At 47.5% G+C, this 26,556-nt stretch overlaps 1 protein-coding gene across 5 annotated transcripts; it reads left to right on the top strand.

Annotated features, from left to right (window-relative positions):
- The first annotated feature begins 760 nt into the window (after window positions 1-760).
- On the top strand, window positions 761-24,803 carry cul9 (cullin 9). Of its 5 annotated transcripts, none has more exons than XM_026309084.1 (45): window positions 761-913; window positions 2,503-3,201; window positions 5,091-5,245; window positions 5,617-6,228; window positions 6,371-6,512; window positions 6,589-6,779; window positions 7,031-7,217; window positions 7,519-7,653; window positions 7,882-8,080; window positions 8,415-8,616; window positions 9,053-9,243; window positions 9,323-9,519; window positions 9,800-9,951; window positions 10,058-10,146; window positions 10,251-10,356; window positions 10,441-10,668; window positions 11,080-11,170; window positions 11,383-11,554; window positions 11,637-11,742; window positions 12,052-12,147; window positions 12,228-12,403; window positions 12,488-12,621; window positions 12,757-12,942; window positions 13,550-13,579; window positions 14,367-14,503; window positions 14,595-14,777; window positions 16,381-16,538; window positions 16,628-16,826; window positions 16,928-17,099; window positions 17,382-17,527; window positions 17,896-18,022; window positions 18,105-18,310; window positions 18,452-18,708; window positions 19,772-19,889; window positions 20,122-20,370; window positions 20,456-20,596; window positions 20,979-21,143; window positions 21,334-21,497; window positions 21,597-21,690; window positions 22,282-22,356; window positions 22,632-22,742; window positions 22,839-22,956; window positions 23,038-23,171; window positions 23,454-23,545; window positions 23,941-24,803. In XM_026309084.1, exons 2-45 carry the CDS (start codon window positions 2,508-2,510, stop codon window positions 24,152-24,154), a joined length of 7,731 nt encoding a protein of 2,576 aa, XP_026164869.1. In that variant the 5' UTR covers window positions 761-913; window positions 2,503-2,507; the 3' UTR covers window positions 24,155-24,803. The 5 variants fall into 5 exon arrangements, with proteins under 5 accessions (XP_026164869.1, XP_026164866.1, XP_026164867.1 ...); XM_026309081.1 differs by having other exon boundaries at window positions 7,411-7,653; window positions 9,803-9,951; XM_026309082.1 differs by having other exon boundaries at window positions 7,411-7,653; window positions 13,553-13,579.
- The last annotated feature ends 1,753 nt before the right edge of the window (window positions 24,804-26,556 follow it).

Below are 26,556 nucleotides of genomic sequence, written 5' to 3'. Positions count from 1 at the left end.
GAGAGGAGAGAAGAGAGGAGAGAAGAGGAGAGAGGAGAGAAGAGGAGAGAGGAGAGGAGAGAAGACAGTTGAGAGGAGAGGAGAGTAGAGGATGGGAGGTAAGAGGAGAGTAGAGGAGAGGAGAGGAGGGGAGGTTAGAGAGGAGAGGAGAGAGGAGGGGAGGTTAGAGAGGAGAGGAGAGAGGAGGGTAGGAGGGGAGGTAAGAGGAGAGTAGAGGAGAGGAGAGGAGGGGAGGTTAGAGAGGAGAGGAGAGAGGAGGGGAGGGGAGGTTAGAGAGGAGAGGAGAGAGGAGGGTAGGAGGGGAGGTAAGAGGAGAGAGGAGGGGAGGTTAGAGAGGAGAGGAGAGAGGAGGGGAGGAGGGGAGGTAAGAGGAGAGTAGAGGAGAGGAGAGAGGAGGGGAGGGGAGGGGAGGTTAGAGAGGAGAGGAGAGAAGAGGAGAGAGGAGAGGAGAGGAAGTAGGAGAGGTGAGAGGTGAGAGGAGAGGAAATGACTAATAATAATAATAATATCAATAAATGGTTTATTATTATTACACAGGACTTTACGTATAACATGTATAACATGTATAATATGAATAATATGTTTATGAATAATATCTTTAATATATATAACATGAATAACATATATAATATATATATTCTCTATAAGTTAATTGTCGTTCCCGCCCTGAAACAGCAGGCGGCGGGATGCGCCTCTTATGGAGGTTTGTGATCCGCCAAATGACACAACGAAGAAGAAAAAGAAGAAGAGCTCGAGCGGTTGACGTAGTAGAAGAAGAAAAAGAAGTGCACCGTGACGCGGTTCAGCTCCGGTGAGAAAACAAACAGGCTGGGAAACGACACGTTAGGGCGTAAAAGAACACTGCGCTTCAGGGGGAACACAGAAACCACGGGGAAAGTCTGCGATACGGCAGGTAAGCCGGACCCACCTGAGCTGTTTGTTCAGCGTAGCCGCTTTTCCGGCGGACCCGGACGCGGAGCTGAGCAGGCCCGTCCATAGTTACCGGACACGGCACCCCGGGAAGTATCGAACGCCTGTGCAGGGAATGACACACCAAACTGCCTTTCCACGCCTGCTGACTCAGTGCGGTTGTACCGATAATCACCGGTATATGACAGTAAACATCACGTTTGAGTTATTTTAGGGAAGCAAGGGATGCACTTTTCAATTCGGGACATTTAGAAACTCCCACAGGACTTAATCCGACTGTGGATTACTTTGAAAAGCGGATTTGTTTGTTTTTCAGTAATGTCCCGATGTTATCGTCGGAGCGCACACGGGGGCAGAGTATAACGTTAGATAGTGACTTCCCTTATCAGGATTAATCACCTTCCGAAATGTTCAAGCCGAATTTGCCAGAAGCTTCTTAAAGATTCCCAAACGCCCCCCATTGATATTCAAAGGTGTGTCACTGGGGCCGACGATCGATGTTTCCTAAAATCTGAAGATTTTCAAATGGGATTTGGTGTGACGTGATCTGTGAGGAGTGCATATGGCTAGCTAACAACAACGATTTAAGAAGTAAACAAGTCGGGTACGAGGGATAGGTAACTAATTAGCTGGTTATCGAGTAGAAACGTAGTTAATGAGTTAAAGTGCGGACGAGGTTTCCCTGGTGGGAACTAAAAACTCAGAGCAGCTGCTAACGTTAGCTTAGCTTCCTATCTGTTGCGTTCAGGTGACACCAGGGACTGGGCTATTTACTGGAACTGAATCACCGCCTCGGTGACATCTCCACAGTGTCGATAACAGACAAATTGGTGCTGAAAATAGGAAACACATGTAGGTCTCGTATCTGCTGGATTCGGCTCTAAGTGGTAAGCGGTACAGACTCCGCGGTCAGTCCCGGCCTGACCAGGGTTTAGACGGAGCCGAGCTGCAGCAGCAGGACATGTGATGTTCAGAGAAAGAAGAAGCATGCGTGCAAACAGAAAATGAAACTGAAAATCTAAATTTACACTATGAACCACCAGTTTCTACCCTGCCCTTTACTGCAGTAACAGTAGTAATACCACAGAGTAAAACTCCTCTGTTCCAAATGTTACTGCAGAAAAAGTCCCAAAGTATCATCATCCAAATGTACTTGAAGTATCCAAAGTAAAAGTACTCATTGTGCAGAATGACCCATTTCACATGAATGGATCTGATATTATTGGATTCTAATTATTGATGGATTATTGTGTTGATCACTTTAATGTTGGAGCTGGTAAAGGTGGTATGTTCAGTAAAAAAATGTCTGAGCACCTTCAATTGAACTCATTGATTCTGTGTGTCAAAGTTTTCTTCTTATACTCAATGTTGATTGATGTTTTTGCTGCTGAGGAAATTTTAAGTGTGTTGTTTCGTCTGCCTAGATGCTTCAGACTGTAAACCTTTCATGTCTTGTATGTTTGTCCTGTGAGAAGCAAACTCCCTAAAAACAAACCCAATGTCAACGACTTTTTTTTCTCTCTCTATCTCTCTCCTCCTGTCTCCTCTCTCCCTTCACTTGTCTTTCCTTAGCGACCATGGTGGGTGAGCGCCGCAATGGAAACCTGCTGGTCCAGATTGGCCCGAGGCTTCAGGCGTATCCCGAGGAGCTGATTCGGCAGCGCCGCACCCATGATGGCCAGACTGAGTACCTGATTCGTTGGTGCCTCATCACCATTGATGATGGTTCCAGCTTCGGGGGCGGGGCCAGCGAGGCGGGTGGGACAAGTGGCAGCAGCTCTGGAGTGGGGGGGTCAAGCAGTTCCACGTCAGGAGAAACCAAACCGGAGAACATCCTGATGTGGATGTCAACTGAGGATGTGTACGCCAACTGCCCCACCCTCCTGGGCAAGAGGAAAACGGACTCTCAGCGCCCCCTGCAGGCACAGGAGAAGCAGCATGGTGGCGAGACTGTGGGCGGAGACCAGAGGAGCGGTGGCGAGTTCCCGTCCGGTATCACCTTTGATGAGGTGGAGCTGTCGGACATGAAGGAGGACGTGAAGAACCTGGTGCGTCGGGCCAGGAAGCAGATGACCAAGAAGAGCGACTTCTCCATCAGCATCACGCACACCATCCACGTGCTGAGTGCCTACGCCAGCATCGGCTCACTGGTTGGTGTCTTCAAGGAGACGGGTGCCCTCAACCTGCTGATGGAGCTGCTGTGTAACAAGGAGACACAGACCAGACGCAGCGCCGGGAAGATGCTGCGAGCCCTGGCCTCACACGACGCAGGTAACCAGCATCTTCAGCTGTGTGCAGTTGCTGTGGTTACAGGGATGGAGATGAGCTGAGGTGAAGAGGAAAGTGGGGGAGAGGAAAGGAGAAGAGAAGAGGGAGGAGGGGAGGCACACAGCTGTGTGTGTGTGTGTGTGTGTGCGTGCGTGTGCGTGTGTGTGTGTGTTTGTGGTAGTGACCTTTGATCTTCAGCTACAGGGGTACAAGTTTCGTTAATCAATAATCGGCCTCGTTGGTAGTCATTATTGTTGGTTGTTAGCGCAGTTTGAAACATGCTGGTCTTTATCGGTAAAAACCTTTAACCTGAGATGAGACCTGTGCTCACTGCAAAACGAGCAAGATCAGAACTTTAGGTAATCAGTGTTGAACACGGGGTCCGACAGTTGACACTTTGATGTGTAGTGTTTGTTATTCTCTGACCCCCATGTGTTTAGCATCAGATCCATATTTAATCAATATTAGGTGATCAGACCTGTTTTCCAGCAGATAATCAGGGTTGCAGGACTGTGCTGGATCTTTTTCTCATCCAAATGTTTTCAGCTGCTTCAAAGTTGGTTTTAAGTGGATTTTTAATAAAGGTGTGCAAGGTGCAGTAGACCTGTTATTTTATTGATCAACATAATGGTTACTTTATTATTAATCAATCAGTCCATAAATCAGTAAAGTTTGCAGCTCTGTTCAGGACTGTGGGAGAAATTTCTCTGTGGGTGTCCAGGTTTCTCTGACACTTCGGTCACTGTGTCAATTTGTGTTGGAGTCAGTTCTTAGTTTTTGGAGAAAATCCTGTGAGGAGCAGCTAAAAGTTTTTCCCATGAGTCACTGTGGCTGAGGTCAGGAAGCAAACACAGTCTGATAGCATGATGCCAGTGGGGAGCTCTCACTTGGACTTAATAATCTGTGATTTATTTGTGAGAGCGTTTCAGGGAGAGATCCTTGGAGGCATTTTGTACCAATGAGAATTCAGCTGTGCAGAGGCGGGTAGTATGACTGGGTGGGAGTGTTCAGCTGATGGAGCTTCTGCAGAGATCCTCTATTAAACACTCACTCATTTTAAACACAGCAGCAGCTCACTCCTTATCAGTACCAATATGGTGGTAACATTACAGCTGAAGTTTCCAAGCTCAGATTTTTCCTTCCACCTGACTCAGATCCCTGGATTCCTGCCCTGAAACTGTTGTGGACACAGTGAGAGACGAGCTATAAATATTTGACATAAACAAAGGAGAGGGAAGTTTTACAGGACAGTAGTAACAGTGTCCTTACAGCTGTCTCCACTTTTGCCGCATACGGTTACCGTGGTTACAGCTGTCTCCGTTATTGCTACGTATAGTTACCGCGGTTACAGCCATCTCTATTTTTGCCACTTACAGTTACCGTGGTTACAGCCGTCTCAACCTTTGCCACTCACGGTTAACTCAGTTACAGCTATCTCTAATTTTGCCCCATACAGTTACCGCGGTTACAGCTGGCTCTGTGTCTAGACCTTACCGAGGTCTCTTAAGATCAGAGTAATCAAAAAAGAGATTTCTCCAAACTAGCACCAGTGAACTGACCATGACATAGAAGAATAGTGTCATAAATTTTCCTGCGGTTGACAGATGGTGTCCATAGATTCTTTCTTTAATATAGCTGGAGAATTGTCCAGATTCTCTCCAGAGAGGTAGCACTTGAACTGGCTTCACTCTGTTTCTGTGTTAGCACTGGACACTGGGGGAAATCTTGGCCTGGGCGGAAAACTTGGTTAAGCTGAAATGTGACCGAACACAGACAATGATGTAGTGAAATTCATGGAACATGATACTGATGGAAACAGGCAGCAGGTGTGTGTGTGTGGAGGACGAGGAGGCAGATGTGGAGGTGCTGATGGGGTCCTGTGTCCTCTACAGGAAGTCGGGCCTATGTGCTGCTGTCGCTCAGTCAGCAGGACGGCATCGAGCAGCACATGGACTTCGATAACCGCTACACGTTGCTGGAGCTGTTTGCTGAGACCACATCATCAGAGGAGCACGGCATCTCCTTCGAAGGGATTCACCTGCCACAGGTAAACACATGCTGCAATGCTGAGACCCGAACCATGACCAGACAACTGTGTGTGAAAAGGACCAGTTCATCCGAGTCAGGATTTTTATAGCAGATGGCTGGTGATTCTGCACAAATCCCATCCAGAGACTAACAAGATAAGATGAACCTTGATTTGTCCACACTGGCCATTCCACTGGCTAACCCAGGCCGCTGACTAACAGCAACAATCAATGTGTGCGAGTCTGGTCCCCGTTACAGCTCACTGATCTGTGTTAAAACCTCAGGCATGGGCCAAACTGCTGCACTGGGTCATATGTTCTAGTCTCTGGAGGGATTTTGTGGAAAATCACCTGCTGGAGCATCTTCCATGTTTTCTGTGTCTGTGTTCAGATTCCAGGGAAGTTGCTGTTCTCTCTGGTCAAGCGTTACCTGTGCGTCACATCCCTGATGGACAAACTCAGCACGGCGGGATCCGAGTCCAGCTCTGACAGGCAGGATGCCAGTCCCTCCCCTGCCACCTCCTCTGCCAGCACCGCCCACCAGACGGAGCAACTCAGGCTCCAGCGGGAGTTCGAGTTCACCATGGCAATGGCCAATCTGATATCAGAACTGGTCCGAGTGATGGGCTGGGACCGTAACCGCCAGCCCCCTGACGGCTCCTCCCACCACCCTGGAGGAGGTGGAATCTGTGTGGAGGAACAGGGGGAAGAGGCACAGCACCCTGTGCTCAGGTCCATCTTCCAGCCTCGATTCTGTGCCTCCCCCATCACTCTCACCCCTAGCTCCACTGTTGCAGCGCCCATCACTGCACCACCAAAGAAGAAGACAGGAAACGGGTTCAAAACGCGCTCTGACTTCGCCAGCCGCTCATCCTATGTTGAGTATGTTCAGGACAACCTGAAGAGTGGCATGATGGTTCGTATGCTGGAGGACTACGAGGAGGTGAATGCTGGGGATGAAGGAGAGTTTCGCTATAGCAACGATGGCTCTCCACCTGTTCAGGTGAGGCCACACACACACACACACACACACACACTCTCTCGCTCTCTCAGTCAGTTAGTTAGTTAAGTTCAGATTCAAGTTCAGATTCAGTTTCATTTTTAGACTCCATGCAGGGTCTGATCCTGTGTGTGTGCTTGTTCAGGTGTACTGGAACTCACTGTCTAGGACTTACTGGGTCCACTGGCACATGGTGGAGATATTGGGGACCGGCAGCAGCAGTCAGGCCGAGAAAGAGACGCAGGAGAAAGCATCATCCCTGACGGAGGCACTCAAACTTACTGCTGGTGAGCCTCCTGACTCCTGACACCTAAGAAATCATCCCTCTGTGTCACTCACGCTCTTCTTCTTCTCGTCCCTCAGTGAGTCAGACTTTCTTCTCGAAGCCTCCCGGGGGTCTCTATTCTTTGCCGTACCTGTCAGAGGGTCTGCAGATGGAGCCGGTGGCTCTGAGCAGAGCTGAGTGGTGGGAGATCCTCTTCTTCATCAAAAAACTGGAGCCTAAGCAGCAGCAGGAGGTCAACAGCATCCTGCTGCAGAGCCTTGACGACCAGGTAACGCACAGAGAGCAGAGTGTTCTCAGGCCTCTGACAGGGTCCTCCAGGGTCTTATAGTGAAGCTTTACTGAAACATCTCTGTGAGCCTCTGACTCCAGCTCTCCATGTGCTGATGTTTCCTGTAGTCCTCCTTTCTCAGTCTTTGTCCAGCACATGCTCAGATGCAGAACCTGGTGATAGGTGCTTGTGTTGTTATGTGTCAAGACCCAGTCCAGACCCATAATCCTCCTCCTGTGTGGGTCCTGCAGGACAGGGAGCTGGATGACTCGGCTCTGATTGGCCTCTCTGTCCCTGGAGACGTGGCCAAGAAGCTGCTGCACTACCTGAAACAGAAGCTGCCGTCGTCATGCCTGAGCGACCTGTTGTGCTCCCACGCCTTCTCCAAACACTACCTGCGCAGAGGAGGAGGCTGTCTGGAGGACGAGGAGCTGTTGGGTGAGTATACAGTCCTGGTTCGTTTTGGCCTCACATTTTTGAATTCCAGAGAATTTAGATTGAATGCTAAGCTGGAGAACATTTTTCAAACCTCCTGCCTGAAAGCCAGAACATCAGCAGATGAGTGATGAAGATCCTGCAGATCTCTTCATACATATGACATATGACCTCTGTCATTCTTCACCTCTTCCAGCTGAGAGCTCTCTGGCTTCATCCGGTCTGGGTGGAGTAGGGGGTGGAGCAGGAGGGGGTGGGCAGAGTGCCTTGTCTTCATCATCGGCCTCTGCCTCCTCTTCCTCAGCGATGGGCTCTGTCTCAAAGAAAGCGAAGAAGGAAATTCCTGCAGACTCAGGTTTTGGCAGCTCGGAGACGGAGAGTGAGCTACCCTCAGAAGACGACAGCAAATACCCAGATGACCTGGAGGACCGGATGAAAGGTGGGGCTGACTTCCTTGGGGGTGGGGGCTGTTTCAGTACCAGAGTCAATCAGACCAGTACTTGAGTCAGTCCACTTGAAAGAAACACATGTTGTTATTATTAACAGAATAATTTGGCATCTGGTAAAAAGAAGATAATAAACTGACTGGGTCCGACACAGGGGTTCCTAATAAATATGACAGGAAGTGGTTTTGTTTTGGTGATGGAGCCAAGATCTGTTTCTGTAGTGTTCAACAATCCACGGGTCCAGGGCAAGAAGATGGTGCTGGAGAAGCTGGGGGAGGTGGTGGATATCCTGAAGAAGGGGGGCTCGGGTTCGGACCAGGCCCAACAACTGGCCGCCATCCTCTTCATCACCAGGCTGCTGGAGGAGAAGGCGGTCCAGGAGAAGAACTCCATGAGGAGCGACTCTGCCCAGACCATGCGGTGAGGAAAAACACGGGTTGGAGGGGTCCAGGAAACACAAGCCCTCAGGTAGTTCAGGCAGACATGTAGAACATGCAACCTCTGACCCCGAGCTGTGCTATGTTCTAGTAAATAGCCCGAGCCGTAGGACCAGTTCAGCAGTTTCACAGATGATGTTTTCCCTCCTAGTGACTGTGAACAGACCAAACCACATGTTCTCAGATCAGATCTGGGCCACATGCATATGTAGTCCTAGATCCAGTTCCTGTGCGATCTGTGAGTGTGCGAGCGCTGTCAGAACGGTCAGATCAGGATCAGGTGCAGCCTGACTTTCTCCTCCTCCATCCTCTGGCAGGGACAAAGTGCTGAAGCTGCTGGTGGAGCTGCTGGGCTCGTCGTCTAAAGATGTGGTCATCAGCACACTGAGGCTCACACACCTGCTCATGCTGAAATACGAGTGGAGAGTTTCGTTCGCCACTGAGGGCGGAGTCAAAGCCGTCCTGTCCTGCATGCAGGAGTTCTCCTCCATCACGCAAGTCCAGCAGCTGGCGCTCGCGGTGAGAGACCTCTGCACATCCATCCAGATCTAGTTTCTGTTTGACTGATTAGACTAAATGTTTTTTTTTTTTTGTTTGTTTTTTTTTTTTAGTTTGCTTTACTTTGACTCAGCAGAAAAATCAGACACAGGATGAAAACAGAAAGAAATTGAGGTTGTTGTCAATCAAGGGATTAAAAAAACAAAACTACAAAAACATCACATGACAGAATTCCTGTTTCCTCTTCAAAGAGGTGGATGCAGTGTCGGTGCTTTTAGTCTCTATGTACAAAGTGTTTGCTGGAGACTTGACTTGTTTTCTACATTTAAACAAAAAAAAGGTTTTGTGTAGGATTTAGAAATTCCTACTTGTAAAGAAATCATTTGTGCATGTATTTAAAGCTGCCGTCTGTGGGATCTTAGTGTGTCTGAGCTGTGTCCTCGTCATTTGGTGTCAGACTCTGAAGGTGATCACTGGAGCCAGTAAACACGACATCCGCAGCGTGTGCAGCAGTCTTCCTCTGTCGGAGTCTGGCACTCAGATGATGTTGGAGATCTTCGCCAGCATCGGTTCAGCCACGCCCGAAGGCTCCAGGGGCCTGCTGGGAGCCATCCCCGCCGCCATCGACCTCATGCTCCAGACTAAAGGGTGAGTGTGCTCTGCAGGTTCGGGCCTGGCTGTCCCTGATGCTCTCTTCCTGTTTACTGACGGCTGGTCCTCTGTGCAGCTGCATGCTGTCGGTGCGTAACGGCCTCCTGGTCATCATCATGCTCATCTCCAGCCACAAGAGCCTGGCGGAACAGCTGGTAGCCTGTGACGTTACCACTGTGCTCAGAAAGTGTCTGAATCTGTCCCGGACGGAGTCCATGCTCGCCATCATCGCTCTCAACCACATCTCCATGGTGCACAAGCTGGAGAGCAAAGGTGTGACCGGAGGGGCAGGTCTGAAAATACCTGGTTTCACTTTAATCAGGGTTGACCCCACCTTCTTTTTACTGTATCTGCTTTAGATACTCACACTGAATCCTTCAACACATGGAAACACACATTTATCCTCAGGCTGTGTCTTTGTGTGAACAACAGTATGTCGTCCTGTCACTGCGTGGCTGAGTGACAGGGCTGGAAAGAAGAGTCTGGCTCAGTGTGTTGGCCCAGCTTTGGTTCATACAGCTGCTGTGTTTCTGTTTGTGTGTGTTTCCTCCAGCAGAGAGCTGTGAGCAGCTGGACTTCAAGGACACGGAGCTGCAGATGTTGGTGGTGAGTCTGAAGGAGCTGACAGCCACAAAAGAGGTGATCCAGACCCTGGAGCAGCTGCTGTGTGACGACACCTCACAGCTGGAGGAGCAGCGCAACCAGGTGTGCAGAGCTGGGTGTACTGGCACCAAAACTGAGCTTCCTGCTGCACGGCATAGAGGAAGAAATCTCAGATATTTTAAATACAAACTGCTGCTTGTGTGTTTAGGTGACCCACAGTCGCGACACGTACCAGGATCTGGTTCGTCTGATGGAACAGCACCGTGCCGACAGGGCTGTCCTACTGTCCATCCTCAGGTACTGACCCAACACAGCCACACACCCTCTGTGACCTCTGACTCCAGTGAACACGTTGATGATGATGATGTGGAGCTGTTCTGATTGGCTGTTTGCTTCTGCAGGATCCTGAACAAGTTCCTGGACAACTACCAGGAGGACGTGCTGCCGTGGCACGAGAGCATCGAGCCCTGCCTGTCCTCAATGACAGCCTTTATCAATGACAGAGAGGTCTGCACACTCACTCCCACACCAGGATCTGACAGAAACGCCCGTCTACTGATGCACATTAACCTGCTGTGACTGGTCCCACAGGTGGTCCAGCTGTTCATCCGCTTCCTATATCGCCTGGCGTCCCTGAACAAAGACTATGCAGTGGTGATGTGTCGCCTCGGGACCAAGGAGGCTCTGGTGAAAGCTCTGGACAAACACAGCACAAACCTGCTGATGGTCACTGAGCTCCGAGACCTCATCACAGACTGTGAGAAGTACGCCAGCCTCTACAAGAAGATGACCACCAGTGTCCTGGCAGGGTGCATCCAGGTAACCCATAGGCGTGAGCCGGGCAGATCTGCAGGTCATTTTTCAGACAGACACATAGTCCTTCACGATGTTCTGCTCAGCACTGATACATGTAGTTTTATTATCAGAGTCTGAGGTTAAACTGGTCATTTAGAATTTGGAAAAAGTGAAGTCTCTATTACATTTGTGTTTAAATATAGAAAGAAAATCAGATTAACTCAATAAGTAAATGTTTGACAGCTGTGGTGCTGCAGGAATTAGTTTGGATCCCGTGTGTTCAGCACTAAGGTCGCCCTATAAAAACAGCCACAGCCAAACCACATTAAAGCGAATGTATGTTAGTCTTTGGTCTAAGTCTGCAGAGTTGGTCACAGCAGACTCACAATGAACAACACTTCCTGTGATGCTTCACCACTTCCTGTTTCCTGTTAGATGGTGTTGGGTCAGATTGAGGAACATCGCCGCAGCCATCAGCCAATCAACATTCCCTTCTTCGACGTGTTCCTCCGGAATCTCTGCCAGGGTTGGTTCAGGGTTTCTGTTTGTTGACTTAACATGTGATAACAGAATTAAAGACCTTTACCCGTTGCCTGTTTCCGTCTGCATCCTGTGGGACCAGACGGATGCAGACAAGAAACAAAAGCACACTTTTCAAACACACATTTCAGTCACACCAGCCAGTGCTGAGCGGAATATGTAAATAACCTGTGCTGGTGTCACTGGTGTTCGGTTCAGGTTCCAGTGTGGAGCTGAAGGAGGACAAGTGCTGGGAGAAGGTGGAGGTTTCGTCCAATCACCATCGGGCAAACAAGCTGACAGACAAAAACCCCAAAACCTACTGGGAGTCCAACGGCTGCACCGGCTCACACTTCATCAACATCTACATGCACAAAGGTGTGGTGATCAGGTAGGTGTCACTGTGTGCAGTACTGATCCAAAATCTCAGTGACACTGGTGCTGGTGACTCATGTCTCTGCTGTCTTTGGCAGACAACTGGCCATCCTGGTGGCAAGTGAGGACTCCAGCTACATGCCGGCCCGGATCCTGGTCCTGGGAGGAGACGACCCCACCAACATCAATACGGAGCTTAACACGGTGAGTCTCCTCCTGAATGACTGACGGAGCAAGGCTGGGTGGGGACACGACGACCGACTGGACCTAGTCTGCTCCAGTCTGAGTCGGTTGCTGCTGATGGTCGTCAGATACAAACACGTAGTGTGTGACGTAATAACACAGTCCAGTACTTTGGATCAGGGCTGACCCTTTTTAGACAAACTGTTTGTGGGATGAGTCCGTGATTGGTTGGGACCAGTTTCCTTTAGTTTTGCTGCCTGCCTTATGAAGGGCTGATGTGGGTTAACAAGTCCCAAGGTTTCAGGTGAGGATGTGTTTGTGTCTGCCCAGGTGAACGTGACCCCCTCAGCCAGTCGCGTGGTTCTGCTGGAGAACATGACCAGGTTCTGGTCCATCATCCAGATACGGATCAAGAGGTGTCAGCAGGTGAGACTCTGAGCTCAGCTCTGTTTGCATCAGCCGGACGTACTCCCATTAGACCCTGATCCCCCAATCTCCCTGAACAGGGTGGCATCGACACTCGGGTCCACGGGTTCGAGGTTCTGGGTCCGAAGCCGACCTTCTGGCCGGTGTTTAAGGAGCAGCTGTGTTGTCGCACCTACCTGTTCTACAGCACCAAGGCCCACACCTGGTGTCAGGAGGTGATGGAGGACAAGACGCAGCTGCTGCAGCTCTTCAACAAGTATGAGAACACTGAACCTTTGTCCTGTGGTTCCATTTCTTTGTCTTTGTGAGGCTCAACGCATCGTGAACTCTGTGTGTTCAGGCTGAACAGCGCTCTGAGGCACGAGCAGATGTTTGCAGATCGTTTCCTGCCAGATGCTGAGGCGGCTGAAGCTCTGGGACGAACCTGCTGGGAGGCTCTGATCACCCCCATCGTACGCAGCATCACACTGTCAGGTACATCTCCGCCCCCATACTCTGACCTGCTCTGGTCTAAGCTGGACCCTAAAACTTGGTCTGGACCCAACATCCTCATGGTGCTAGAGGCCTCCTCAGCGTGATGGTTTAAAAGGGACTCTTCTGTCTACCCAGAATCCTCGGCTGCCAGCCCTCTGTCCTGGCTGCTCAGTGAGTACCTGGATAATGCCGAATCGGCTCGCCGCTGTAAAAGCCGGGCGGCCATCTTTAACTCCAGGGTGAGACGTCTCACGCACCTTCTGGTCCACGTGGACACGAGCCGACCGGACAGCGAGGAGCTGAAACCGCCTGTGAAATCAAGTCAGTGTGAAACAGTTTATTCCTGTACCAACATTTTACTGTATCGGAGAAACAAAGCAGATGATGACCACAGATACATTTCTCTCTGACTTTGATCGTATTGATTCATAGCTTTCCTGAGCTTTTGGTTTCAGAGGGGAATATTTGGTAACTCATCAGTCCAGGTGATAGTCACTGTAAGTTAAAGTATAGATTAGCTTTGTTTGTTTGACACCATGCAGACTTTTCTGTTCAGTTAAAAATCATCTTAATCTTATTTGATATTTCAGCGGGTCAAGCTGAATTTAGACTTTTGCGTTATTGCACTTATGGGAACGTGTCACATTTATATTTAGGTTAACGTTCTGGCTTAGGGACACTCACAAGGCAGGAAAAGAAAATTGGAGTGGAAGACAATTTGTGAAAATTTGAATCAACCAATCAGTGTGCAGTTCTGTGCAGTGTGTAGTTGAGATTTGGGAGATGTGCATGTTGGACTGTCTGCAACCGTTAACAACCTAAGCTTACCCATAAACCCCTTCGCTGTCAAGTGTTAGTGAACTATTTTTTGAACTATGAATTGTCTACCTTCTTTCTCCATGTTTAAAGAGTTTAATTTTGTTTCCAGAAGGTCTCAACAGAAGCAAAGAGCTGAAGAGTAAGTAAGAGCTGAGTTTAGAGGCCGCTCTGCTGCTTTTTGCTTGTTTTACGCTCTGCTCTGTGACATTTCATATGTCCAAATGAGGACAGGAAGTCGCCACGTCGCCCCCTGTTGGCAACGCAGTGGCTCAAATACTCTGTCAACATGAATGTTTAAAAATCCCATGAACAGACTCACTGTAAATCTTTAGCTTCATTTTTAAAAAGCCTGAAGCAGCTTCTCTCTTTAGTTTTTATAAAACTGTTGGGTGCTATTTTCAGCAGTGAGTGAATCCACAGTTGGTCCCTAATTTTTAGTGGCAGCAGGACGTGTAGAAGAAGTTCCAAAAGTGTTTTTGTTAGACACCGTGTTTATTCTGCACTCACCTACAATGGTAGTTTTGCAGATATTTGCATATGAAAATAAATTGTTGAAATCCAGATTTACATTTGAGGGGCTTAAATCTGGATCTGAAGGATTATTAATGACCCAGAAACTGCTGGTGTAAATGGTTCTTGATTAAAACCAGCAATGGGCGACACCTTCTCCTCCCCGTCTCTATTGACCTGAAGTCATCAGGACTTTTTTTTTTCTTTCGGTTCGCTCTTATTTTTTCTGCAGACTTCCTGTTCCCAGTGTAGCCATGACACGGAGGCGGGTTCTTTTCAGCTGGAAAAGAAGGAGAGAAGCACGGCTTAATCTTTACATTTCTGGCTGCTGTTTTCATTTCCGTTTTGTTTTTCTGTTGCATTCATCAGTGTCAATCTTCATTCAAAAAATGAACCTTTTTGAATTTTTCTTCCAGACGGTAAAGAGGGAAAAAACAAAGATACAGCCACAGGCTCTTCTTCCTCCTCCTCTTCCTCATCCAAACCCAAAGTGAAGAGCTGCAGCAGCATTGCTGGGATCGCCCTCTGTTGGCAGGGAGTGGTACAGCGCCAGGTAAGACAACCATCTGACAACCAGCTGAAATATAAACAAGCATCTCTGCATTATGACATTTCAAATCTGTTGTTTTCTCCCGACTGCTCAGGTGAAGAAATTTCTGGAGTCGAGCTGCACTCTGCCGGACTTTGTAGAGCGTTATCGGACTCTGTACCTGCGGCTGAAGAACGCCATGGAGGAACTGTTTGGACAGCAGACCGCTTTCGTCCTCGCTCTTCGACACGGCTTTTCTGCTGCTCTTCTGCAGCTCTCCATCCTCAGAGCTATGCATGTAAGTCTGCTGGACCCTGGCGCCTGGTTCAGCTGTGTTTGTCCCTAACGATTTTCAGAGCCATGCACGAACTGCCAACGTGAAGTAATCTGTTCTCAACATTTTTTTGGAAAAGATCTCCCGTGGTTCTTATTCTTCTTGACTTATCTGCTGCCTTTGACACAGTTGACCACAACATTTTGATTTCCCGCCTGCATGACGTTGTGGGAATCCGTGGTCTTGCATTGGAGTGGTTTAGATCTTATCTGGTAGCTAGAACTTTCTCTGTGGGTCTTGCCAGCTTTGAATCCTCCTCTGCTCCCCTGTCCTCCGGGGTTCCCCAGGGTTCCGTTTTGGGTCCTTTACTTTTTTCCCTCTACTTGCTTCCTCTGGGTCACATCTTTAGACAACATGGCATATCATTCCATTTTTATGCAGACGATACCCAGGTCTATTTTCCATTGAAGAAAAAGGAGGGTTTCTCAATTGCACGTTTGCTCGCATGTCTTGATGACATTAAAGCCTGGATGGCGTTAAATTTTCTTCATTTTAATGAGGCAAAGACAGAAGTAATGTTGGTTGGCTCTAGTGCCTCTAGTGTATCTTCCGGTGTTAATCTAGGTCCCTTGACATCATATCTTACACCACTGGTCACTAATTTAGGTTTCAAAATGGATAGGGATCTTAAATTCGATAAGCAAATCGGTGCAGTGGTAAAATCCGGTTTTTTTCACTTAAGGCGTTTGGCAAAACTACGACCTCTAGTGTCAAAGCAGCACTTTGAGCTAGTAATTCATGCCTTTGTTACATCACGCCTTGATTACTGTAATGCTCTGTATCTTGGGGTCAGTCAGGCATCCCTTTTACGTCTCCAGCTGGTCCAAAATGCGGCGGCGCGTCTTTTAACTGGAACGCGAAAATACAAGCACATCACACCAATCCTGGCTGCACTCCACTGGCTGCCAGTGTCTTTTAGGGTTCATTTTAAAGTTTTATTATTTGTTTTTAAATCTTTAAATGGTCTTGCCCCTCCTTATCTTACTGAACTCCTTCACCCTTATACTCCTAGCCGCTCCCTTAGATCAGCCGACCTCCAGCTTCTTGAGGTACCAAAAACGAGGAGGAAGCTCCGTGGAGATAGATCTTTCTCTGTTGCTGCCCCAAGGCTGTGGAACAATTTGCCTTTGAACATAAGACAAGCCCCTACATTAGCTATGTTCAAAGTACAACTTAAAACCTATTTGTATACTCAAGCCTTTGGACCGGCGTGATGGAATGATCATGGACTGTTTTTATTGTTTTTATTTTTTTTAAAAACTTTTAACTTACTCTTAAAATTCTTATTCATGTATGTGTGTGTAAGTGTGTATATATCCATGTATATATATATATATATATATATGTAAATTCTTTGTTTTGGTGTACGGCACTTTGTGTCAGCTCTTGCTGTTCTTAAAGCGCCTTATAAATAAAAAGTATTATTATTATTAATTCAGTCATAAATCTGGTCTTTAACAGTTGAGATGACTTTTTAACATAGGAAGCATGTTCTGAATGTAAAAATGTGTAGAGTCATGTTGTAGTTGATGTGCACATGGTGATGATGGTGTTTTGCCGTGTGCAGGTGAGCGAGCGTTTTGCCCAGTACATCGATCAGATGATCCAGGCCAGCGGTGCAGCCTCCGGCAGCGTGGAGACTCTGGAGCGTCTGCAGCAGTTTCTGGAGCCGATGCTCTTCCTGTCAGGGCTGGAGCTCGCCAATACGTTTGAACACTTTTACAGGTGAGATCACCATAGCAATACCAGACCATCTGCAGGCACACCATCAGAATGACGCTTGTAAGGTTTGAAATGACTGCCTTTGTGTTCAGGTACTACCTGGGCGACCGGCTGCTTGCTCAGGGAAACGTGTGGTTGGAGAGCGCTGTGATTGATCAGATCGGCAGCTGCTTCCCGAGTCGCTTCCCTCAACAGATGTTAAAGAACCTGACGGAGTCGGCCGAGCTGCAGCAGGAGTTCCACCTGTACCGCCTGCAACAGCTGGACCGGCGCCTCCAGGAGCATGACCAGGTCAGTAGCAAGTTGGTTTCACTGAGATACTTGGATCTGCTTCATCTCCTGCAGATCTAGGAATTGAACATATTCAGAAACAAGCTGTGTTGTTTATATAGATGATGGAGGAGGAGTGGGCTGAGACAGAGGAGGAGGCGCAGGTCCAGGTTCTGGTTCTGTCTCCACGCTGCTGGGCCGTGTCCTCGCTCTGTTTCCTGGATGACCCAGCAAAACATTTTCCAGCTGAAGTCTGCTCCTACCTGAACCAGTTCGCCCAGTTCTACACACACAGTCAGTACCAGTTCACATTGTTCTACACACACAGGACTTAACTCAGGTTTAGACCTCTGATATGGATACAGTTGGTCTTTGGGTTTGGGCCTCAGAGCTCCAGTCAGGACCATGCTCAGTGACCAGCTGAGAAATCCAGTGAAATAAAACCCAAATCCAGAATGAATCCAGAGCAGCATTTCCCTGATGGGGTTGATTGTTTTTGTTATGTCCTGTTTTTCTCCTGTGGTGGTGGAGTCCTGGGGACTTCCTGTAGTCAGGACTAACTCGTGTCTCTGTCAGGTCAGTCCATTTACGGTCTGAGTCACTCAAAGCCTCGGCGGCTGCAGTGGACGTGGCTGGGTCATGCTGAGCTGCAGTTTGGCTGCTGGACGCTGCACGTCTCCACGCTGCAGATGTTCATCCTGCTGCAGTTCAACAGCCATGAGGTAACATACACCCATTTCTATCGTTCCAGTGCGTCTGTGTGCGTCTGTGTGTTTGTGTGTCCAAATCCCATCCAGAGACTGCTAGCAACAATGAATGTGGTGTCCTCAGCGCAAAGTGTGTGAATCCAGAACCTGGTTCAGCTTATGGGTCTGTGCCGTAGACCTCTATTGTTGTCCAAAAACTATTAAAAACACAGCAGGGAGCCACACCGCTGACCTGGCTCACATGGTTCTTTCTGGTTTTTGGTCTCTGGATAGGATTTGGGCTAAAAAGCAGAAGTAGAAAAGCACCAACTTTTCTTTTAAATCAGTTTTTAAGGATCCCCTGATGCGTTCACTGACAATTGGTCCTCTGTGCGTCTCTGCAGGAGGTTCGGGTAGATGCATTGCTGCAGGCGACAGGACTGTCTGCTGCCATTGTGCTGCAGGCTCTGATGCCGCTCATCAGTGAGGGAGGACCGCTGACCTGCAGCCAGCCGAATGAACCCAGCCAGGGTCAGATACAGACAGAACACGTAACACTGCCTGTCCTTCAACAATAGTCCTCCTCACTGACAGGCCCTCTGTCTGCTCGCAGGTGTGCTGCGGTTAAACCAGCAGGTGGCGTCTCGCAGCCTGGAGAATGCCCCGACGTCGGTGCAGCTGCTGCCCAGACAGACGTACCTGAATGTGGACAAGGACGTGGCGGGCACACTGGAAAGGAAGAGGAACTACCTGTACTGTCTGATCGTCCACGTCATGAAGCAGGAGAAGGAGATGCACATCGACAACCTGGTCTTCAAGGTCAGAGGTCATGGAGCTGCTTAAGGAGTAGTCTGACAAAAATAGTTCTTTGTTTTTCCACATTTTAACGTTACTGAGCCGCAGAATATTCCACCAGTTAATAAACCAGATAAATCCTCTGGTCTCCTTGATCTCTTCCAGGTTCTGGACTCGTGTCAGAAACAGGAAGCAGCTCGGTCCCCGGGTGCCGGCCGTTTTAGCTGTAGTACCAGCGACGTGCTCTCCTGCATCATGCACGTCATCAGCAAAGGCTGCATCCGCCGCAACGAGGAGAACCCGCACATCGTGGAGTTTCTGCCCGAAGACCCGTCCACACCGCAGAAAGGCCAGGCCCAGTTCTCCTTCAGCCGGGCCGACATCAGGAAGGACACCACTGCTGACAGCCGGGCCGACATCAGGTGTGTCTTCTGACCCACGGCTTCATTGTGTCTGTCTGGGGTTATTTCAGGTCATTTAGTTTCAAACACAAGAAGCAGCAGCTTGTTTCTACTGATGGCGGCTTCCTGTTTGTCCAGCCCGTTTCCTTTGGTGTTCCCTGATTTAATGATGTTTTTAAAGGGCCATACCGCTGCTTTGACCCTGTTACCACAAAGCTCCACTTAAACCGAACTTATTTATTTTAGGACCTGATTTTAATGCACCTTCACCTCCTTGCTTGTCTATCTGAGCTGCTGAGCTCTTACTGTTGCACTGTTCAATAAAATGTTAGCAGCTTCTGTTTGCTCAGATAAAAACAGATCCGAGTGCAGTTTCGGATTTCTACGGTCGGCTGGTCAGGACTCCAAACCACAATGAACCAAACTTCAAGTTAATGAATCTCGTGATTCCTCCATAAAGGCCAGAATGTAAATGTTTAGTGCAGAAAATAAAGACAAGATTTAAATTTTGAACCCTGCTTGTTGCCTTATTTTAAAATAATAATAAAGATCACAAGTGATTAAAAATGTTAAATATGAAATAAGTTAAAAATCATCAGAACTTTCAATATAAAGCAAATACATGTTTGTTGAGAACAACCTGAGCCCTGGTGCATATTTGGTCCAGTCATAGCTGTATTTATATTTAATGGTCAGGCTGTACCACTGCAGGCAGTCAAATGTTTTCATGTAAATGTGAAGCACAAACTGCATGAATGGATAAAAATATTCATAGTTCTAATATTTTCCAGTCTCGTCTGTCCCCTCCTCCAGCAAACAGTGTTAGTCAAATGTCATTTAGCTGTGGACATTTGCCTGAGGATGTTTCCATCCACTGAATTTGAAATTGTAAATGTTTAAGTTGTGGTACTGCAGTTATTATACTCAGAGATCGATAAAAGGACAAACAAAAATGGTTTTATTAAAAGCTTCCTGTGAAGCCAGAGTTTTCTAAATGTAATGATGTTAGACTCTTGAAGTCTAGATCCTGCAGCTGCATTCAGGACTCAGACCACATATGTTTGGGGTCTTCTCTGTGTTGCAGTCTGGTGCCGGCGCCGCGGCTGTTCGAGGACGCTATCCTGGACGCGGTTCTGTTCTCGATGGGTCGGACGATGACGCAGGAGGAAGTTCGTCAGCTGATGCAGAGGACTGTCCAACAGGTCAGACTGTTCTGTCAGTAAAGTTTGATAGATTCAGGTCCCGACAGCAGGTTTTCCACAGTCCAGCAGAGAGCAGCCACAGAGCTGCTGACATGTCATTTTCTTCATGGGACCTCGCATGTAATCCTGCTCCTCATGAGGCAGAACGGCCATCTTGTTTGTAGTCTTTTGTGTCCTTGTCAGTCTGGGGGTCATGTCCTGTTGTCTCATGATCTGTTTGATTTCCCTGCAGGTTTCAGGGACTCTGAGTCTGGACCTGGACCGAGCTGAGCACCTGCTGGTTCACTGTAAGTGGAACGTGGACCTGCTGGTGCAGCGGTACACCGACGACCCTGATGCGCTTATCATGGCCGCTGGGCTCAAGTGCCGAAACCCTCAGCCGCCAGCGAGCCCCACGTCCACCTGCCCGGTGTGCCTGGGCCCCCGGACATCCGCCACGGAGCCGGTCCCCACGCTGAGCTGCATGCACTACTGCTGCAGGGTCAGTTCTTGCAGTATTCTTGCCATTTTGACTGCGATATGTTGTGTGATTGCTGTTTGACCATGAGTGTGTGTGTGTGTCACAGTCGTGTTGGCAGGAGTACCTGACGGCGAGGATCGAGCAGAATCTGGTCATGAACTGTAACTGTCCAATCACAGACTGCCAAGCTCAGCCCACCTCTCACTTCTTCCTCAGCATCCTCACTGACAAGGACACCATTGCCAAGGTAACTGCCTCCACTCTCTGTTACCATGACAATGTGACTTCAGAGAGCAAGAACAAACTGAAACTTGGCATCTCTGTTTGTTTTGCTGCCTGCAGCTGCTGTTCTGTTTCACTTCAGTGACCTTTTCAGATAAGCACGGCTCTATAACAGCACTGACAAATGAGTGGCAGGACTGGGCTCAGACCAGTTTTCCAGTTAAGCTGAGTCTGTCCCAGTTCAGCTGTGTGGAACCATTAGCTAAACAACAAATTTCTTCCCGTTAGATGCATGGCATCTGACTGGTCCAGACACATTTCCAAATTTAGTGTGTTTGAAGGTGAAAGTTCAGCATAAAAGCTTCTGCTGACACTGACCTGTGCTTGAACCAACGCCTCCTCCTCAGTATGAGAACGCCCTGCTCCGAGGGTACGTGGAGTGCTGCTCCAACCTGACATGGTGCACCAACCCTCAGGGCTGCGACCAGATCCTCTGTAAGGAGAACATGGGCAGCATGGGAACCTGCTCCAAGTGCTGCTGGTCCTCCTGCTTCAGCTGCAACTTCCCCGAGGTCAGAGGTCACACACTCACACACCCAAAAAGCAGCTCAGATTTTTATTCTGCAAACTTAGTTTCTTCTACACCCAGAAAGTGAACAACACAAACTTGCAGATTCAACTGTGAACATTTTTCTCTTCTTTGGGAACACTGAACAACTGTGATGGTGTCTGTTGTGCTTAGAGACTGTCTGTCCCCCTCAGGCTCACTACCCAGCCAGCTGCAGCCACATGTCTCAGTGGATGGATGACGGAGGGTATTACGAAGGGATGAGCATGGAGGCTCAGAGCAAACACCTGGCCAAGCTGATCTCCAAACGCTGCCCGAGCTGCCAGGCTCAGATCGAGAAGAACGAGGGCTGCCTGCAGTACGTGCTGATGTTACAGCTGCTGCTCATACACAGCTCACCATGAGGATGAGGGTGATGATGATGATGATGATGATGGTTTTATTCCTCTGTCCTCAGTATGACCTGTGCCAAGTGTAACCATGGCTTCTGCTGGCGGTGTCTGAAACCCTGGAAACCAACACACAAAGATTACTACAACTGCTCCGCCATGGTTGGTTCACACACTATCACATGAATGCGATCAGAGACGAACAGTCGCCCTCACAGAGTGAAATAAAGTCAAGTCTAGTGTTTTACGGTAGGAGCTGTTTGCAGTCACACTGAGACTCATGTCACTGAGTCCAATCGGACTCTCAACCTCAACAGATGAATAATAAAATATTTAAACCAGTATAAAAGCTAAGGTGCCTCCCTATAATTAGTATTTGCAGCTGCTGTGAAGGTTAAGGTGAAGTGGACTGAGCTCACATTACTCATGTTGACTGTTCAAGTTCTAGTGGAAATCGGATATTAACACGTATTTTAGTTTGTTCTTTTAGCTGAACGAGAAACAAAGAACCGATGCTGCATTAAGTAGAATGGTCATAATGGCCATAGAACATATTTGTAGTTTGTTAGGAACAGCTTGGACGCAGACATTTTAATGCACATTGGACTGATTTGAATAACTTTACTGAAACGGTTTAAATATTAAGTGATGTGGAAAAACAACAGTCAGGACATCACAAATAAAAACTGTAGAACCAGTGTAAAGCCTGGACCTGGTTCACTGTGTGGGTGAACGTTGTTGTTGTTTATGCAGGTGAGTAAAGCAGCGCGACAAGAGAAGAAGTTCCAGGATTATAATGAGAGATGCACCTTCCACCATCAGGCCAAGGTACAGCTCCACCTTGACACTGCCCCGTAAACACTGCACAACACCAAAAAGACTACACCCCATAAAGATCGCACCGCCCTATAAAGTCCAAGCCCCCCCTGACTTGGTGGACCCTGTTCCTGGATGAGGGGTGACGGGTGACGTGTCTGGGGACACATTTTCACGGCTGCCTGCTGTCAGCCCTGATGGGCTCTTACTGTACCATGTAAACAAAGAAAGATGTCAGGCCACCTGGTATCTGATGTTGAGCCTCTGTGTTTGTGCGTCTGTTGCAGGATTTTGCACTTAACCTGGAGAACAAGGTGTCGTCCATCAATGAAGCTCTGCAGATGAAGTCGCTGACCTTTGTCATCGACGCCTGCAAAGTCCTGGCTCAGGCTCGAAAGGTCTTGTCATTATCATCCGAGACTGGTCCAGCCGATCTGTGCTGCTCCTGGAAGGTGTGTGTATGTGTTTACTGAACCCTGCTCCTTCGTCTGCAGGTGCTGGCCTACTCCTGTGTCTACAGCTACTACAACCAGGAGACGGAGAAGATGGATGTGATGGAGCAACAGGCGGAGGATCTGGACCTGCACACCAATGCCCTTCAGATCCTGCTGGGTGAGACTCTGCATCGCTCGATCTTATATATCATGTTACTGTGTTATGAACTGGTCTGACTGGTGTGATCTGTGTTTGCAGAGGAGACGCTGCTGCAGTGCACTGACCTGGCCTCCTGTGTCCGCCTGCTGAAGCCAGAACACCTGAACACTGGACTGGAACTGATCCGACGCATCCAGGATCGCCTTCTGGTCATCCTGCAGCACTCCACCCAGGTAATGACTGTAAATCAAGGCTGAAACCAGTATGAAACCAGTTTAGTCTGACTGAAAATAATAATTAGTTTTCGACGTTCATAACCAGTTTAATCCAGAAGAAACTTAAAACTGAGGTAGGTTATAAACCATTCAGATGCTGGAATAAGACCAGTCTGAAACCAGTCTGAGTCCAGGCTACAACCATCATGGAACCAGTTAAAACTCCATTTAAACTAGATGACAACGTCTGAATCCGTTTACATTCACACTTACGGTTTCCTCTGTGTCCGTCTGGTCCAGGACTTCAGGGTTGGTTATGAGTCCAAGAGCAGCCAGGAACCAGAATCCACTCAGACCCCCAACCTGTTGATCAACAGCGACACCAACAAAGTGTGAGTACGGGTCAGAACAGGACAGAGCAGAACCATCGTCGCATGAGCCCAAACTCGGACCTTTTGTCGTGTCGATTATCAAACAGCAGCAAAGTCACTTCCTGTCAGTCGACCTGTTGATCAGTCAGCTGATCATTATTTCCCAAAGTCCATGTTGACGATCAGACATCGGTTTGTGACCAGTAGATATTCTGCGTATTTACTATGAAGAAAAGTAGGATTTTTCTGTATATTTGTATGTACCGATTCATTTATTCATAATAAATTATGTCTGCATCACCTCATTTATTAGATATTTACCTGTGTGACAGAAAAGTAATCACAATGGTTAAATTCAGGTGTAATTTGTGATTAAACTGCTCAGCACTAGAACTGACTCCATTTTCGTCATTCAGGTCCAAATCGGACCGAGTGTCCGAGTCTGGAGAATCGGACAATAACAACTACACAGGCGAGGAGGGCGGTGAGGAGGCAGAGGACGAGGACGACGAGTACGACGAAGAGTATGTCCCCGAGTGGCATGAGGACTACGATGAGGACGACATCGATGAGGATGACTTCTTCTCTGACGACGATGAGTCCGAGAACCTGGACCGGGACTTCGACTGAAGAGGACGGGCAAACAAAAATGTTCCAGAGCTGAGGGAGAGCAAGAGGACTTCTCCACAGCTCCGCCCACTCCTCGCCCCCACCTGAGAACATCTGGAAGGATGGGAGGCGCCCTCCTTCACCTGAACACAGCTGCACTGCTTCTCCACATTCTGTATTTTACCTTCTGTATTTGTGTTAAGTCAGAGGATGGAAGGAGATGAAGGTCAGAAAATAAGTTCTGAGTTTGATCTTTAGAGTCTGAGAGAAAATTAGATTTTACAGATTAAATTCTTCATGTAATCTCTAGATTCAGAGTAAGGGTCCATTCTGATTTCACCTGAAAGGTTTTAGTTTTTTCTTTTCCTCTCATACCAGTTTAAACTGAGTCTAAAACCAGTTCAAGTCCAGTCTGAAAAGAGGATTGTTGCTTTTGTTTCAGAAAGTTGGTAAATCTCAGATTTTGACTTAAAATTTCAACTCAAATTTTGCCTGATCTGATGATTCTGGCTTTAACCTCAGATTTCTGGTTAATCTCAGAACTTTTTCCTCTGGTCGTAGCCTGACGTCTCTTTCTCACTGACCCTCTTAGGCTCTGTCCTGGTTCTGGACTCAGTGGTTTCGGTATCACTTGAAGGATCGTTTCCAGAAGAAGTCTGTTGGTTTCTGGTCTTTCTTAGAAAAAAAATATTTGTTTCCTCCTGCTGCTTTATGGACTTTTCCTGAGAAAGGGGATCAGTGATCCAGAGTTCAAGACTGTTTGTCCACCTCCCATCCGTCTTTCGGTACCTGTTGTAAGCTGCATTAGTGAGATCTCTGTTCATCACACGTTCTGCCTTGATGTATTTTTATGATGGAGGTTGCCTTCATTTAAATAGAATTAAACATGCAGCACTTCCTCCTTTAGAATAACTCACAGTAAAGGTTATTTTCTATGTTATATGTGTCTATGCATCTGAAGAAACTGAGGGTGTGTTGATAAAGCAGCGCTGAGCAGGGAGTCTAGGAAGTCTGACATCAGCCCCTGATGTATCACTGCAATAATGATCGATTATTGGCTCACTGTTGCATCATTTGCTAAGCAAAGACTTTGTCAGCTGCTCTGTTTTCTCTTTGAAAAGAACGCTAAGGTTTTCTTTGTTTGCCACAGGTCTGCACTCTACAGGAGCTGGAGACAGCTGATACTACAACTCTTGAGTTTTGCTGTAACTTTGAGAGATCCTATATTCATATTGTTGACGCTCTATAACATTTCTGTTTTGTTTTTTTTTTGTTAGTTTTTTTTTTTTTGAGTTGAGCAACTTCAGCCAGCAAACTAAATAAAAGCTTTTTCTGCTACGCTGCAGGCGACTCTGATTTCATGCAAATACACTGGTCTCACCTTTTCATCCATTTGAATTCTTCATTAAGTATCTTATAGGTTTTAGTGCAGGTTTACTGGTTAGAGATACAATACATGAGCTTTCCATACTTTCCATACCACTTGGTAGCTAATGTTAACTACCTTATATACTTCTAATTTGAAGTACTTTATATACTGCTGGGTAGCTAACGGTAACTACCTTATATACTTCTAATTTGAAGTACTTAATATACTGCTGGGTAGCTGACGTTAACTACCTTATATACTTCTAATTTGAAGTACTTTCCATACTGCTGGGTATCTTGGGAATTTCCCCCCAGGGATCAATAAAGTTTGATGATCAGACTGTATTTTGTTGGATCCATCTGATTCTGAAAAGGAACTAAAGTTATCAGATAAATGTGGAGCAGGAAAAAGTCCAAGGTTTGACTCTGACATGTAGTGAAGTCCAAGGATGAAGTAGCACAACATGGAAATACACAGGTAAAGTACTAATACCTCGGACCTGGACTTAGAGGTTTTTATATTAAAGTAGTTTTGAGTAGTTTTCCCACCAACTGAGACAATAAGTAAGTAAAAATATTCTTGATATGCAAGCCCAAGAAGCAGTTAGTAAATAAACATTGAGTAGTTTATTTCAAGTATTTTAATTCCTACAGTTTTTAGGCTTTTAAGGAGAAAAAAAATATTAAAACCGACCAAATGACATAAACTGATCTTAGATAAAGTTTCATGTAAAAACTAAATGATTAATCTGAAAAATATTTGTCTGTCAACTATAGCGGAGTAAACCGTAGCAGTAAATTAATTTATTAATTAATACTCAGCTATGCCGGTATTTGTATTTTAGTCCGCTGCGGCCGGAAGAGCGGTGACGGTGCAGTTCCACCTCCGGCCTGTTGGCGGCGATAAAGGCACTGACGCTTGTTTGTCGGCCGCGGTTAAACCGTAACGAATAACAACATAGCAGCACATCGGTCGGTGTCTGCTCAGGGTTTTTACCTTAAACTGTTTATTTCCACTGGAAAATATGGGTTTATATTAGTTCGTCGACTGTCTG

This window comes from Mastacembelus armatus, chromosome 15 (genome assembly GCF_900324485.2).
Source record: "Mastacembelus armatus chromosome 15, fMasArm1.2, whole genome shotgun sequence".
NCBI lineage: Eukaryota > Metazoa > Chordata > Actinopteri > Synbranchiformes > Mastacembelidae > Mastacembelus > Mastacembelus armatus.
The sequence above is the reverse complement of the archived record's forward strand: the minus strand, read 5'-3'. Positions and strand labels throughout refer to the sequence as shown.

Bases quoted from the DNA above. Each gene is read 5' to 3' on its own strand.
- cul9 (XM_026309079.1), top strand. From the start codon at position 2,508: ATGGTGGGTGAGCGCCGCAATGGAAACCTGCTGGTCCAGATTGGCCCG. The intron at 12,148-12,227 runs GTGAGACTCTGA...CTCCCTGAACAG, and splicing joins GGATCAAGAGGTGTCAGCAG to GGTGGCATCGACACTCGGGT. The intron at 12,943-13,549 runs GTCAGTGTGAAA...TTTTGTTTCCAG, and splicing joins GAAACCGCCTGTGAAATCAA to AAGGTCTCAACAGAAGCAAA.